At 41.7% G+C, this 17,540-nt stretch overlaps 1 protein-coding gene across 2 annotated transcripts in view; it reads left to right on the plus strand.

The window, feature by feature from the left end:
* The window catches only part of LOC105024603 (fibroblast growth factor 11), an 83,349-nt gene that overhangs the window by 50,409 nt on the left and 15,400 nt on the right, over positions 1-17,540 (plus strand). The window contains exons 2-3 of one of the 2 annotated variants that reach the window (XM_010894648.3): positions 466-576; positions 14,563-14,666. In XM_010894648.3, coding sequence (XP_010892950.2) covers positions 466-576; positions 14,563-14,666 — 215 coding nt within the window. The remainder of the gene's footprint in view (positions 1-465; positions 577-14,562; positions 14,667-17,540) is intronic. The other variant, XM_034293427.1, reaches the window with a different exon arrangement.

The following is a 17,540-nucleotide window of genomic DNA, read 5'->3' on the forward strand; positions in this document are numbered from 1 at the left end:
TTTTTTCTGTCTTGTTTCTTAAATGAACACTAAGTAGACAGCAGGGACCCTGCTCATCAAACATTCACTGCTTCTAATACACCTCCCTCACCTCCTGCTCTTATCCTGTGATGCTGATGTAACTTTCATGGTGAAGACCAGCTCACTCGTTCTCTTTCACTTGACTAACACCTCCAATGACCCCAAAAAATGCTAAAAATCCATGAGACAATGGGAAGAGAATGATGAGCTGATGTTTATCAGTTTGTCTCTTTATTAACTCATTTTACACAGTCATGCGAATACAACCTTTATTGCATTGACAACAATGTAATTTGTGTTCCCATCGAAAACACGTTGTATAATCTCTGTTGCAACCTTAAAGAAGCATTGCCTTGTGGTTCTGAGTGACAGCCTCCTATTAACCATTCCTATGCAACTCCTAGTTCCTCTGGAGCCCCCTTAATAAAGTTGTTTCCTCTGCAGAGCCCCAGTTGAAAGGCATTGTGACCAGGCTTTACAGTCAGCATGGATACTACCTGCAGATGAATCCAGATGGCGCTATGGACGGCACAAGGGACGAAAGCAGCTCCTTCTGTAAGTATCTATGTTGGCTGGGAACAGGGGTAATGGATGAGTGTTAAATCTGCTAACATCCGCTCTGGGGGTTGCAAATTCAATGTACATAGAACACCCCATAACAACGAAGTGAAAACAAAAGTTTGTGCCAATTTGTTGAAAATGAGGAACTGCAGTCTTCTCCTCATCGGTGTTCAATGGGGTCCAGGCTTTGGCTTGGCCCCACAAGGACATTCATAGACTTGTGGTGGTGTGGTTTTTCCTGTGTGCTTCAGGTCATTGTCATGCTGAAAGATGAGTCTTCGCCCCAGTCTGGGGTCCTTTGCACTCTGGTTCAAGTTTTCTACAAGGACCTCTGTATTTTGCTCCAACTAGCCTTCCCTTAATCCATCTTCCTATCCCTTCAGCTGAGAAGCATCCCCATAGTATGATGCTTCTACCACTATGCTTCATCACATGTAGCGCTTGGTATTCAAGCCAAATAGTTTGATTTTGGTCTCATCAGACCAGAGAAGGTTTTTCCTTATGCTTTCAGTGTCTTTCAGGTATCATATGCTTCTACTCAGTAGTTTATTTCGTCCAGCCATTCTACAATTAAGGCCTGATTGATGTGCTGCAGAAAATGCTGGCCTTCTGGTAGGTTCTCCCATCTCTGCAGAGAAACTCTGAAACTCTTTTATAGAGGGGCTATTGTGTTCTTGGTCACTTCTTTGACCAAGGCCTTTCTTGCCTTTTTGCATAGTTTGTCTCTATGGCCAGCTCTAGGAAGAGTCTTGGGTATTCCAAACTTCTTCCATTTCACTATGATGGAACCCACTGTGCTCCTGGGATCATTCAATGCTTTAGCAGTTGATTTGTTATCTTCCCCAGATCTATGCTTCAACACTATCTTGGAAGTCTATGGACCTGCTTTGACATGCAAAACCCACATGATATTAAGTGTGGGACCATGTCCAATCAATTGAATTTGTCTCTGGTGGACCCCAATCAAGTTTAAAAGACATCCCAAGGATAATCAGAGGACACAGGATGGGTCTGATCCCAATTTAAAGTCTGAATGCCTATGTACATATATATGTAGATATTTCAGGGTTTAGACAGATGTCTAAACGTGTTTTGTTATTATGGGGTAATGTGTGTAGATTACGTTTCTTATTTCTTTAATCAAATACACTCACCTAAATGATTATTAGGAACACCATATTAATACTGTTTGACCCCCTTTTGCCTTCAGAACTGCCTTAATTCTATGTGGCATTGATTCAACAAGGTGCTGAACGCATTCTTTAGAAATGTTGGCCCATATTGATAGGATAGCATCTTGCAGTTGATGGAGATTTGTGGGATGCACATCCAGGGCACGAAGCTCCCGTTCCACCACATCCCAAAGATGCTCTATTGGGTTGAGATCTGGTGACTGTGGGGGCCATTTCAGTACAGTGAACTCGTTGTCATGTTCAAGAAACCAATTTGAAATGATTCGAGCTTTGTGACATGGTGCATTATCCTGCTGGAAGTAGCCATCAGAGGATGGGTACATGGTGGTCATTAAAGGGATGGACATGGTCAGAAACAATGCTCAGGTAGGCTGTGGCATTTAAACGATGCCCAATTGGCACTAAGGGGCCTAAAGTGTGCCAAGAAAACATCCCCCACACCATTACACCACCACCACCAGCCTGCACAGTGGTAACAGGGCATGATGGATCCATGTTCTCATTCTGTTTACGCCAAATTCTGACTCTACCATCTGAATGTCTCAACAGAAATCGAGACTCATCAGACCAGACAACATTCTTCCAGTCTTCAACTGTCCAATTTTGGTGAGCTTGTGCAAATTGTAGCCTCTTTTTCCTATTTGTAGTGGAGATGAGTGGTACCCGGTGGGGTCTTCTGCTGTTGTAACCCGTCCGCCTCAAGGTTGTGCGTGTTGTGGCTTCACAAATGCTTTGCTGCATATCTCGGTTGTAACGAGTGGTTATTTCAGTCAAAGTTGCTCTTCTATCAGCTTGAATCAGTCGGCCCATTCTCCTCTGACCTCTAGCATCAACAAGGCATTTTCGCCCACAGGACTGCGGCATACTGGATGTTTTTCCCTTTTCACACCATTCTTTGTAAACCCTAGAAATGGTTGTGCGTGAAAATCCCAGTAACTGAGCAGATTGTGAAATACTCAGACCAGCCCGTCTGGCACCAACAACCATGCCATGCTCAAAATTGCTTACATCACCTTTCTTTCCCATTCTGACATTCAGTTTGGAGTTCAGGAGATTGTCTTGACCAGGACCACACCCATAAATGTATTGAAGCAACTGCCATGTGATTGGTTGATTAGATAATTGCATTAATGGGAAATTGAACAGGTGTTCCTAATAATCCTTTAGGTGAGGTTATATATATGTAAATCTATATTATTTTCCCCTATAACAAGACATTTTTTATTTTGTTTTTTTAAAGAACATTACATATTTCAGTTAACTGTAGACATTGTTAGCAAAAAGGGGTGTGTAAGCAGTTTAAATGGTTTTATTTATTAAAAATCACCTGCAAGGGGAGGCTTTTTATGTGTATAATAGTATAAGTATGGTGCTTAAAATAGGGTTGGGTGGTATGTTAGCAATACGGTAAACCACAGTATTTGAAAATGAAGTATGAATTTCAATACCGTCATAAAATGTAAAATACCGTTATTTTCGGCAGTGGCCTGTTCCACAGTGAAGTAAGAAGAATAAAAAAGATGGCAAGTTCTAGGCCTGACGATAGCAAGTTGGTAGCAAAATGAAATGCCATTTCTACGATTTGGCAGCATTTTGGTTTCCTAACAAATAAACAAGTAGCGCCTGCAGACTTAGATGCAAACACTCTTTTTTATTGTCTCTGTGTAGGCAAACACATGTTTTTCAGGTATATTCATGTGTGTATGTTGTAATAATAAAGTTATTGAATCAATTACTCATTGACAGATTGAAAAATATGCCTGTTGACAGATTTCCACCTCAACAACAGCAACTTTTCTTCATAAGAGAAATTCCGACCTAGGAAAACGAATCGGATACTGCTGCACCTCAGAGAAAACAAACCTATTCCATAATCCATGAATCTCTGGTTATAATCCCGGTTGTTACAAACATATAGCCTATAAAATAGAATGAGTTTGGTTGCATCGAACTGCAGGACAAAGGCTTTCTCTTGTGTTGGACTGAAATAGGAAGATTTAAATTCAGATGTGTTTCCAATAGAGTTCTTATCAGGCGTGAAAATTCAAGCTCGGTCCGACCCAAACCCTTTCACCTGAAGCCCAATCCCATGGCAGAGAGTACAGCAAACGTTAACACAGAGACAAAAAGTGTATGATGTTGTGTATAGTAGCCACCTGTCAGTCTGGCCAGTAGCCAGGTCGTATTTGTTTCTCTTAATGATGGCTCATTCAGGAATCGCTGATCAGGGTGTCTGTGGCTGTTTTCTAACAGTATATATATTAAACTCTGTAATTCTGATAACTGCAATGCTAATAGATTTTAATACACAGTAACTATACCTTACCCACATACACAACAGACAATCCCACTATACACATGATCCGTAACCGTCATTTTTTCCACAGCTTTTCTTCTCTGGACCAGCAGAGCAAAACAGCATGTGGAGTAGGTTGACTGGTCTTAGATTGAGCTGGGGGCTGTCAGAGCTTGGTGCACGAGGACTATGACACTGCAGAGTGATGAGTAGGAAAGAGACTGGACAGCAGCTTGGTCCAGATGAATAAGGGGGGTTCACAGAGTCTTATGGACATGCCTTCTTTACTGACGTACGATGACGCTATTATATAAACATATAGTGCTTATGCAATGGATTCATAAATAACCACTAGTCATCCTCAAGGAGAACCTGCGTAGGAGGTTGTGATTGTTTGTTTGAATTGTTTATTGACTTCTAATATGAATGGGGTTTTTGTATTGACTTCAAGTATTAATCGTATTTGATTCCAAAAAGCATATTTAGAAAATGTCAACAACGAAAATCCAGAAAATCCACACGGATAGAGCTTATTCAAATACACCACACTATTGCACCACTAAGGGTTGAGTGAAAGCTAATGGTTTCGGCTGAACTGAGTCAGTTGTCCTGATAGTTTATGCTGGACACCTGGAAACAACCGCAGCATGGTGCTAGTTAAACATTTTAAAGTAAGTCATGTTTATTGTTATTGGGCTAGGAGGAAATAAGGGCACCAACTGGATGTTTAATTTGTCCCATCCCACTTTTCTAGGAGGCCTACACTAAGTAACAAGTAATGACTTGACTGGATTTCTAGGAGGTTGTTACAAACATATAGTAACCAGTAATGACTTAACTGGATTTCCAGGAGGCCTACACTAAGTAACAAGTAATGACTTGACTGGATTTCTAGGAGGTTGTTACAAACATATAGTAACAAGTAATGACTTGACTGGATTTCTAGGAGGTTGTTACAAACATATAGTAACAAGTAATGACTTGACTGGATTTCTAGGAGGTTGTTACAAACATATAGTAACAAGTAATGACTTGACTGGATTTCTAGGAGGTTGTTACAAACATATAGTAACAAGTAATGACTTGACTGGATTTCTAGGAGGTTGTTACAAACATATAGTAACAAGTAATGACTTGACTGGATTTCTAGGAGGCCTACACTAAGTAACAAGTAATGACTTGACTGGATTTCTAGGAGGCCTACACTAAGTAACAAGTAATGACTTGACTGGATTTCTAGGAGGTTGTTACAAACATATAGTAACAAGTAATGACTTGACTGGATTTCTAGGAGGCCTACACTAAGTAACAAGTAATGCTAACCAGATCTGTGTACAGTATGTATTCAGATAAACCAGATACAGTGGACTCTGGTGGGGATGTCACTGTAATATTGTTTGCATCTCAAACAGAGTTTGAGATGCAAGCCTGTGTTCAACACACAAAACAACAGGGAACAGTGTGTCCTTTACTTTTATGGTCCAAAGGCTGCTGTTCTGCTGAAAGTGTAAAGTGACTAGTGGCAATTGGCCAATATTTGAGGGAAATTATCCCAGCGCCTGGAATCACATTTTACACTGTCCTTCTAAACAATATTCGAAAAAGAAAAAATAGATGCTCGATATAATACATAAGATAGAATTCTAGGGTTCAAACAAGTAGCCTGAAAAACATAGGCTTTTAGGTGTACATCTTATGAAGTTTAGGACCTAAAATTCTTCTGTCAGATGGAATGGCTTTCCCAAAAACCTCAATGAAATGTTGCCTAACAACAAAGTTACTTATACAGTGGAGAGAACAAGTATTTGATAAACTGCTGATTTTGCAAGTTTTCCCACTTACAAAGCATGTAGATGTCTGTAATCATAGGTACTCTTCAACTGTGAGTGACGGAATCTAAAACAAAAATCCAGAAAATTGTATAAGAATGTATTAAAATGACATAACATTTTATTACATTCACACCACTGCCCAACTGTGAAATATAATATAAAAAAAGATATTAATATGATAATATCAAACCTGTGTCATCGACTATATCGACTTTTCACTTGATAATATCGACTTTTCACTTGTACATGTTTTGTGGTACAGTGGTTACCAAGCATTTTATAAGTTAAATTATAAAAATATAGGATTTATTGAAGTGTTAGGTTCTAGGTTTCAGCATAGCCACTTGGATCGGAAAGTAATCTCCTGTGAGCAGATTCTGTGCGCAGCTGACCAAATTACGCAAGATTTAGCTTCTGTGTTTCAGAGATTAATCAGTTCAGAAAGGCAGTATGCAGTTAAGCTTTCCCGAATAACTGGGACTGGTGGGAGCATAGGCTTATGTAGCAACACTATATACTGGATAACGACTTGGGGAAATGATACATAACCAACATCAATATAACATATTAAAATGCAGATTGGTAATGTTCCTTTCTAGACAGAAAAGTATGTTAAGAATAGACACAAAACTGCAACAAATACCAAATAAATCTAAATGTAAATGACATTTTGACAGCAAGTTACACTTACAGTCTAGAATGTAATTGTACTAAACTGTATTCACTCAAAAACAGTTTCATTATTCATTGGATTCTGGTGTGGTAGGTTAGTCTACTGTGAAAAAAGCTCTTATTTTGGTTTGCCCAATCATGTGGTCACAGGCATTTTGTAATTGTTTGGGTCGTGTTCTGTAAAAAGATAGTTTTGAGAAGTTTGGATTATGGATTTTGGAGTGGGTTAATTATCCCACTTCAAGGCACACTCTGAGATTTTTGGCCACTGGTTGTGAAAGTGGCGTTTTTGTACTTAAAAGTGTATTTGTGGCACAGATAATAAAAAAACCTTGCTTACAGAATTTTGTGGACAAGTGAGGTATGATAGTGATTATGAATTATAGTCTGCATATATTAAGAACATATTAGAGAGGTTTCCAAAATGTTTTTGCTAAAGTCCCAGACTGCATCTTTAATTAAGACTCACCTTTGATTAGGTAACAAGTTCTCTAGGTCTAGTGTAACATGACTGACTGGAAAACTGCTACCTTAACATCCTTTCAAAAGATCACCAGTTTTTAACTGAAAACAGAAAAACTAGTATACAACTTCCCTAGTCAAAAACTTTTCTATCTTGATCTGATTTCTTCCATTAGGAATATTATTAGAATTTTCATATTGGATTTCCTCTTTAAATATGTTTTATAGGAACCAATCCTATAAAATTTTATTCAGCCCTGTAATTAGGAGTTCTATTTGAACCAATCCTATAATATTTCTCCTAGACTTCCCTTATAGGATTTGATTTTAAAACAAGAATCCAATAACAATATTCCAAATCATGATAGACTGAATGACTTTTGCATAGGGTTTGCAACTTACAAATTTGATGGTCAATCAGGTAAAAAAAAAAAAAAAGTGTCCTATTACATGTAATCTCAGTCAGTTACATTTAGCGTAGGCTCGAGCACAAGGCTCGAGCACTAATGTAAGTTATGTTTATCAATTTATCTGTGTTGTTCTGTCTTTAGCTAGCTAATTTTCACTAACATTATTTAGCTCCCTTTACCCTCACCGGCTTACTAGAGTTTACTGTAATGTTATCATTACTATAGGCTGCACGTTGTTTCAGACTATAGCTAAATCTAAAAGGTATTTCTCCACATGTGGTTAGATAATTTTAGATAGCTTTGTTAGTGACTGTGGCTAACATTACCTAGCTAAATTAGATAGCTATGACATTGGCATTTTGGCTAGTTAGATTCAAAGAATTGTAAACTTTCACTCAGATCACATTAGCTATCGATATTACTTATGTGGGTTAATTTAGGCTAATTGGCTTGGTTAGCTCATGACGTGATTTCGTGGTGATTGTGTTATGTAGCTAGTGTAGAGAATTTACGTGTATCAGAATCTCTGAAGAAGGTGAGGTTACGGTCCGAATGAAGATTTAACACAAAGATTTATTAATAGAAAATGATAAGTCAACATGAATTACGCTACATAAGATACACCTAAAAAACCATCCGGCGCCTCAGGAGAGGGAAACAGTGCCCTACCAACGCTGTTTACAGTAGAGGTGGGCAGCTGTTGACCTCAACTGAGGATGTCGTCGGGCGGTGGAAGGAGTACTTCGAGGATCTCCTCAATCCCGCTGACACGTCTTCCATTGAGGAAGCAGGGGATGAGGGCTCAGAGGTGGACTCGTCCATCACCCGGGCTGAAGTCACTGAGGTGGTCAAGAAACTCCTCGGTGGCAAGGCACCGGGGGTGGATGAGATCCGCCCTGAGTACCTCAAGTCTCTGGATGTTGTGGGGCTGTCTTGGTTGACACGCCTGTGCAACATCGCGTGGCGGTCGGGGACAGTGCCTCTGGGATGGCAGACCGGGGTGGTGGTCCCTCTTTTTAAGAAGGGGGACCGGAGGGTGTGTTCCAACTATAGGGGGATCACACTTCTCAGCCTCCCCGGGAAAGTCTATGCCAGGGTTCTGGAGAGGAGAATACGGCCGATAGTAGAACCTCGGATTCAGGAGGAACAGTGTGGTTTTCGTCCGGGCCGTGGAACACTGGACCAGCTCTATACCCTCTACGGGGTGTTGGAGGGTTCATGGGAGTTTGCCCAACCAATCCACATGTGTTTTGTGGATTTGGAGAAAGCATTCGACTGTGTCCCTCGCGGCATCTTGTGGAGGGTGCTTGGGGAATATGGGGTCCTGGGTCCTTTGCTAAGGGCTGTCAGGTCCCTGTACAACCGAAGCAGGAGCTTGGTCCGCATTGCCGGCAGTAAGTCAGACTTGTTCCCAGTGCATGTTGGACTCCGGCAGGGCTGCCCTTTGTCACCGGTTCTGTTCGTAATTTTTATGGACAGAATTTCTAGGCGCAGCCAGGGGCCGGAGGGTGTCAGGTTTGGGGACCACACAATTTCGTCTCTGCTCTTTGCAGATGATGTTGTCGTGTTGGCCCCTTCTAACCAGGACCTTCAGCATGCACTGGGACGGTTTGCAGCCGAGTGTGAAGCGGTGGGGATGAAAATCAGTACCTCCAAATCTGAGGCCATGGTCCTCAGTCGGAAAAGGGTGGCTTGCCCACTTCAGGTTGGTGGAGAGTGCCTGCCTCAAGTGGAGGAGTTTAAGTATCTAGGGGTCTTGTTCACGAGTGAGGGAAGGATGGAACGGGAGATTGACAGACGGATCGGTGCAGCTTCTGCAGTAATGAAAGAGCTGAGCCGCAAGGCGAAGCTCTCGATTTACCAGTCAATCTACGTTCCTACTCTCACCTATGGTCATGAGCTTTGGGTCATGACCGAAAGGACAAGATCCCGGATACAGGCGGCCGAAATGAGCTTTCTCCGCAGGGTGGCCGGGCGATCCCTTAGAGATAGGGTGAGAAGCTCGGTCACCCGGGAGGAGCTCAGAGTAGAGCCGCTGCTCCTCCACATCGAGAGGGGTCAGCTGAGGTGGCTTGGGCATCTTTTTCGGATGCCTCCGGAACGCCTTCCTGGGAAGGTGTTCCGGTCCCGTCCCACCGGGAAGAGACCCCGGGGAAGACCTAGGACACGCTGGAGGGACTATGTCTCCCGGCTGGCCTGGGAACGCCTCGGTGTCCCCCCGGAAGAGCTAGAGGAAGTGTCTGGGGAGAGGGAAGTCTGGGCATCCCTGCTTAGACTGCTGCCCCCGCGACCCGGCCCCGGATAAAGCGGGAGAAGATGGATGGATGGAAGATACACCTATTCGCCCAGATTTCTGTTTCTCAATTCGTTTTATTTCTCCCGCTCCAGAGGCGGTTACTATTCACTCTCGTGAGAAGAAACCCTCCTTATTGGCTCTTCGTTGGCTTGGTGACATGTTGGACGAATCTAGTTGTTTTCTTCGCTGTCCAATGAGGAAGGACATGCTCTCAACTCTCCCCCCTTGGGGTTATTTTCGGTTACAGATTAACAGATTCTCGCATACAGATGTGAAATCTTACAGGAATTAGCATACTGTTGTCCTAACCTAGACTAGAACATCAGGGGGTTGGCGACAGGTAGGCTGCGGTTTCATTTGTATGTTAATTGTTGGGTTTTAATCCTATCTCTCTAACTAAGACAGGTGAAAAGTCTGAGTGAGTGTGAGACAAAAGACGGTATTTACCTATTCTTCCCAGAGATAAGGTGTGAAAATTACAACAGTATGGTGGAGTTTTAAACCTGGAAAGAATTGTATTCAATCATATTTTCCTAACCTGGCTGCAGCATACAATTTAATAAAACAAAAACATAGAAACACATGGTTATTAAATCAGCATTATTTAAACTTTATTTATCTCAACACTAGCAATATTACTACCATTGTATTTTCAAGCACGATACAGAATTATTTCTCTCTTGAAGATGGCGTTGTACAGGGCAACAGTACAGACCAGCCACAGGCATTTTTGAATATTGCATATGAAACATTTAGAAGAGGTTTTCCAGTGGAAACTGCAGACCTAACACTCTCTAAACACCAATATACTCTTCAAATTGTACTATCAGTACCCACCCACTGAGCAAAGGACATTGTCAACCATTTCCAAGTTGAAAAGACCTCTTTAAAATTGATTCGCTCAGTGGACAGGGTGTAGGCAGGTACATGGTAATAGATTTGTTGTGGATTTTTTTGAAATGATTTGTTTAAAAGACAAATCCTTTTTAATTCACTGAATACTTTCTGCCCACAACAGAGACAAATGTGTCCAGGTAGATGGCAGCCTACATTATTGAGTGGCTGAAAAGCAACATCTGCCTGGCAAATCAAATTGTGGAGTACATCAAGGAGACCGCAATTCAGAGGGCTCAGAGGACTAGAAAGAATGGGACCAAGACAGTCAAGGATACTCAGAGTACCTGTGTCTACTGGATACTCCAGTCACGATTGGTAAAAATGTGTACAAAAACATTAATCTTCAATTTCTTTCCATTTGCTACGATTAACTCCAAAGGAAAAATATTAAAAAGTGTTTGTCTGCTTTACAAGAGATTACAGATGACTTCTCAGGGAAACTGGGTTGCAGATGACTTCTCAGGGAAACTGGATTGCAGTCTTCATGGACAGTATATTTGGCTTTCTCCAGTGGACCTAAGTTACACTGCATCTCAAGAATAGTTTGAAATGGCCCTATTGGTGTGGACTCAGATGCTCATTACAGTAGATGATTGCACACACAAACCTTTAATGAGACAAGAAACCAGGCAAGCCTAGTTCAGCCGGCCTGCAATAAAAAGTGTTGCCCTCCTGAGATTCAAACCTGGGTCGCCCACGTGAAAGGCTGTGTTTCTAACCACTATGCCACAGGGCTATACATTTGCTGGGTGTCGGTATATTAAGATCACGCTAAGTTAGAATATTTTGTTAGACATTATTTACCATTGTGTTAAACTGAGTAACGTTTCTTATGAAGTTTACCTCCACCACAAATAGCATCTATGAACTGTATGGCTTTTACCACAAGCCGTTTTAACAGCTTATTAACCATTAGTGAATGACATTGATACAATAACTACTGTATAAATATAGGTGACGATAACTTACCTTTTCATCAAGTGAAAAGACAAGAGAATCGTGTAGTCAGCAAAGTCTAGTCTATCCTGAACAAATCCTAATAGCCACCAGTACTGTTTTATTCTAGGCTTCCTATTACGTAGCTACTGAAGGTTGTAGCTAGCGAAGCTTTTGTCTGTGCTGATCAAATCCTGAGGCATAATGTGTTTCGACTGTGACGGGAGTTAAACGCGGGACCTATTGCTCTGTAGTCCGTGTCTCTAACTACTACGCTATTTAACAAGGGGTAGTCAGTAAGTCAGTAAGAGACATTCGCTCTTCTAGGTCGTTTCCGCTTACGCGGTCTGGCAAAAAAGAGCATTCCAGAATATATTATGTATAACAGCACACTCCAATACATCGTTGTGCAATTGAATCCATGTGCCTTAGCCTGTAATGGGAGATGCATGGAAACATGGCATACAAAAAAAAGGCAGTTGACATTGTCAGTGTGCCTCCATGCATTGCATTTGTCCCTTAGTTGTAAAATCAATTGATTTTGGTCCTACATGTGGCGACTAATATGTTATTGTCCCAGCAGCGGTCAATAAATGTCAACCCAATTTGGTTGGTTCGTTGAACAACTGTTGCTGCTCACAGGCATAACAAGCGTGTCAGGTTGCACGCGTGTCTGTGTGCGCTCACGTTGTCATGTGATGTGTTTGCATGCCATACTGGGCGATAGTGTGTGGTGAATGAGATGAACACCCTGCAAATCTGTAAACATTGATTTTAGAACTGTCACTTGAAATCATTAGTTGTAGTCACTTATGTCGTTTTAATGATCTGGGTGAAATAGTTTTCTTCTGAAATTGATGCTGAAAGTATTTTGTATTCATTTATGACCAAACGATTGTGTCTTGAACTGAGATTTAAAACATGCACATGTGCAAAACGTTAATACATAATGTTTCATATTATAATTATTTAAATCATTGTTTAATTGAAAGCCTTTTAACTTTTCTCTATTCTATTTGGATTAGTTATTCAGATATTTTTAAAGGATGTTGAAATGTTATCAGGGCCTGACTGCAGGGATGGCTCTCTAGGTATAGTTTTTGTTGGTCCCCTGTTAGAGGAAGCTGCTCGACAGTGTTTCTAATTAGGGCTCCTATTTACGTTGCCATTTTCTAACTTAAGTTGTGGATTGTTGTTTGTGCCTTGTGCATTTCAGGTCTTGGTTGCAACCTCTCCTTTTTGTTGTTTTGTACAGAAACCTTTAAAGGGTTGCTTGATAACAACCTCTCTGTGCCTCGGGTCCTGTCTTCCAACCGTGACAAATGTACAGTGCTGTTTTAAAATTTACTGTAAAATAACCATGTATTTCAAAGCCCAACACATCAAGATGTGAGTTTTTCAATTTTATACCCCTGTTCTTTAAAAAATAGTTCAAGCTCAGTCCAATTGCGAGAGGATCTGCTGTGTACAGTCTTCTTCAGGTCTGTCCACAGATTTTCCATAGGATTGAGATCCAGGCTTTGACGGGCCATTCCTGGATAGTGATCTCCTGTTTTGCAACCCATTCCTTGGTTGATTTTGCTCTGTGCTTGGCATTGCTGTCCTGTTGAGAAGTAAATTGTATTTTTTATTTCATAATTCTGGCATAGGGCAGCAAGGTTTATGCCAACATGTATTGATTCTTTTAGCTGTTCTTTGTCCCCTCTTACCCTGCTAATCTGTACTTTCTGTGATGAGCCATGTTAACTTTGTGCCAAAAACAAATCCCATGAACTGAGGGCCAAACGGTATTACCTTGGCCTCAACAGACAATAACACCTTTTCCTACATGGTTTTGGGAAGTGTTCACAGGCTAGGATTTTCTTTTTTTGTGATTAATGACTTCTGTCTTGCCACCCCACAGCTCAGAATTCTGGAGAATATGCAAATAACAGAGTTGAGGTTTCATAACCTCATTCTACAGCTAACTTGAACTGTTGCAGAGGGGGCTATACAATTGTTGATACCTTTTGAATGGCTCAAATGGTGGGAACATTGTCAAGCTCCTTGTGATGCTACAGATCGCAGGTTCTCACCCAATGTGGGCCAGGCAAACTGTTATAAGAGGAATCTAAACTGTTAGCAGTAGCGAATTGGCGTCTGTTTTATGCGCAATGTTTGTACCATGCATGAAATGCCAAGTTCCTTCCAGTAAATCCTGTAGCTCATAAATTGCAGATAGCATCTTGGTAGCTTCCCAGATTAGCTTTCTCCTTTGGTTTTTAGAGGATTATCCATGTATTTCTAGGATGGTTCAGGTAACCAGTCACTGCTTCTAATCCCTGAACAAACAAGGTAAAACAGTCTGTTGTTGTGCCTTCATGCAAGGCACTTCACCCTAATTGCAGCTGTAAATTGTTCTGGGTAAGAGTGTATGCTAAATGCCTAAAACAAAAATGTTCTGTTTGTTATGGTTGAAAGTGCACTTCTGGACTCTGGGATGGCAATGAAAAAGTTTAGTCTTGAGGATTAGAAAACTTCAAAGCCAATCTGTGCTGATTATTTGTTCTGTATAGCAAAGTTATATGATTTGTTTTTGTAAATACTTTTTCGTCTGTATGCTTACATATTTCATTTTTGTATTTAATCTTGGTGCTAAATTAATGTATAGTATCTAATAGTGTAAGTAAATGGTCTATGATTTTGATCAACTGAAGTGAATGAAGCTACCACAGCCAAGGTGGTGATGTCTAGGGTCGTTTTGGCTTTCCTTCAAATAGAATTTCAGTTTATTTTTTTTTATTGTATCAGGAAGCACAAATTATTCATTTTCTCTCTCATTGCACATTCTATCTGTCTTCCAGTTCCCCTCCATGTTCTGATGTATTGACGTCTACAGCAGAGCTCCAGCTGAAACCCCACAAGGCTCCCAGAGAGGGACAACAGACAACACAGAAAAAGCATAGACTTCAACCCAATGTTTCACTCTGTCCTCTTTCCCCTGCAGCACAGTTCAACTTGATTCCTGTGGGTCTGAGGATCGTGGCCATCCAGGGGGCAAAGACGGGTCTCTATCTGGGCATGAACAGCGAGGGATACCTCTACACATCTGTGAGTCTACATGCTCAGCAACACGGGAACCATTAGCCACATTGACCAACAACGTGCATTTTCATGTCTATGGTATGAGCAATCCTGGGAATATGACAGCGGAGCAGCGGTGGTGATCGAGAGCGTGAGGCTTTGACTTCTGTTGTCATCATCTGTGGTGCTGAACCGTGCCAGGAGAGTCTGTCGCTGTTCACACTGCTATAATACACATCTATTTATTACAGTGGAATCTCCTATACCCAAAGTGCTGTCGAGCCCCTGTCCCAGGGCTAGTCAGCTCTTAACCTGGAGGGTCCGGAGCCGGCTGGTTTTCTGTTCTACCTAATCATTACCTGCACCCACATTGATGCTTTTTGGTCCAGAGTTGAATGCGCTATACTTTTCTTCTGTGTGTGTGTTTCATGTCTGCGTAGCCTTGATGAGCGTGATGATTGATGGGCTGTATTCAGCACCGTGGACATCACTGTGCACAGCAGCACCTCCCCACAGCAACCTGCCCTGAATGGACAAAGAGCTTGGCATGCAATGATGCCAATCGAAAAAACCACCAGAGGGCTTGGCTGGCAACGATGTCAATTGAATGAACAACCTGTCAGTTTGAATGACAACGATGCAGATCGAACAAACGACCAGCCGGCTTGGCTGGGACCCTGGATGTGTGTCCGCAATATATTTTCATGTAAGGGATGAAACTGTAGCCAATGAGTACATTTATTAAATCAACGTTTCTTTTTTTAAATTTAATTTACATTTCTATTGGTCACATCCAGGTGATTGCTGGTATAGTATAGTAAGTGAAGCAAAAAGCTTGTATCCAGAAAGAAAAAGTTGACACAAGTACAATTCAAAACCTTATATAATGTAAACAGGATGTGGATATCAGGGATGTGACCAGTGTTCACAATGTATGGAAGCGTGGACTGAATGTGTGTGTGTGTGTTAAGGCGTAATTAAGATTTTGTGATGCATTTTAAGGGTCTCTAAAGGGCAGGCAAGATAGGCAGTAAGTTTAAGAGTGTGATGGCCTGGGGGGTAGAAGCTTTATTTTTGTCTGATGGTGGCAGTGGGAACATTTAATGGCTCTGGTGGCTGAAATCTATGATGACCTTTTTGACCTTTCCACTAGAGATGTGCAGTTCAAAAACTATTACTTCTCTGTTGCAGCAGTGTCACATGCAGGATTCAAAGGCGCCCTCTTGCTCTGCTCTAACTAGGAACTGTTTCATGTACTGTACGCAGAGAAAAATAAATCAGGCAGCAATAAAAAGGAAAGACATGTTTACAACTGATCTTTGGACGCAAAGTGCAAGAATGAATGCAATTAATTGATTATTAAATGTTATGATAGACAGACACAGCTTTATAAAGCCACAATGTACAGTGCACAGAGCCTCTGCTCAACAAACCTAATATTGAATTGTTTGTGTAGCTGCTGCAGTTTACAGACGGTATTTGCCTAACACCCTCACAGCAGTCAGGCAAAAACAGTTCCCAATATTAATCGGCTTCAGCCGCAATAACGTATCAAGAAATACTACTTATTTGTATGCCTAGCAGTCACAAATATGCAATATGTTTCAGGTTTAATTGTATTGTTCGCTGGTAAGGAATCCTACGTGCTCTTGCTGTTAATGACTCAAATAGCGAAAGGACTCGAAGGAATTAACTCTTTTCAATGAACGACTCGAAAGGATTTGAGCACATAGAGCTTGAACTTCCCATCAGTACTTTGTGCTTTTATGGCACTGTGGAGTAAATATGAAGATCCTATTCATTGTCTGTAGTTTAGCGTTTAGCATTGTTGTTCCCTCAAAACACACCACCAAGCCAAGATCACTGGTTCTGGACACCAGCCTACACGACTGGATGTGGCACTCCTATGGACCCAACACAGCTGCGTTAAAACAATTGTTTAACACACCGTCTCATGTAGAATGCTTCAGTGGTGCAGTCGTTGAGCATGCTGAGGGTAAATGTTCAGCGTTGGGTGTGGATGAATATGTATCCCATTAGGGCGTAAGGCCTGTGTGTTTTCGGATGGAGGGTTACTGGGCCCCAAGCATCTGGGGATATCCACACAACATAAAACAGCAGCATAATGGGGAGGGATTAGCTGCCACAGTGTGACCAATACGCTACACTTGGTTTGGCGCTTCATTAGAGGACATGGAGTGACAGTATTTGCTCACACAGTAGTTGGAACTGTGTGTGTGTCTGTGTTTCACGGTATGGTTTCATGGATACCCACTCAGTATCACATCACATCAGACACATCAGTCACCTCAATGTTAAATATATGTGTGTCTGTGTGTGAAAGTACTGTGTGTTCCCAGGGAAGCCTCTGTTGGCTGGCAGGAAAGTACAGCACAGAGCCTTGCACATGTGGTCCGTTTGAATCCAACACAGCCATTGACTTCTGTAGAGAAAATCCCTCTCTCTTCTCAGTTCACACAGAGGCAAGAGACAAAAGCCTTCTCATTGCTGCATGCTAATCTCCAGCTCAGGGATATTCTCCCTTCCTCCTTCCCTCACTCTCTCCTTCCCTCGCTCCCTCTCACACACAGTCAAGTGTAGCTGTTACACGCTTCCATTTTCCAATGCTCGGATGAGTAGCGGATGAGTAGCGGATGACTCTGGTCTGTGACTGTCCGTCAGTGCTTGACTTGGGCCAGAACGGTCCAAAACGGTGTTCCAGTATTATCCGGTTATTGACCCATACCTTTTAATGAACGTGGTCTAATGTGTGATTTGTCAGTTCCTGCATTTATTTTAACTCATGTCAAGCGCTGCTGTCCATACTGTTAGGTTTCTGCTGCACCTGCATTGTATGTGGACAGCCTGTGTGGATGAGCATGGTGACACGTTGTTTTCCAG

This window comes from Esox lucius, chromosome 7, assembly GCF_011004845.1.
Source record: "Esox lucius isolate fEsoLuc1 chromosome 7, fEsoLuc1.pri, whole genome shotgun sequence".
In the NCBI taxonomy this organism is placed as follows: domain Eukaryota; kingdom Metazoa; phylum Chordata; class Actinopteri; order Esociformes; family Esocidae; genus Esox; species Esox lucius.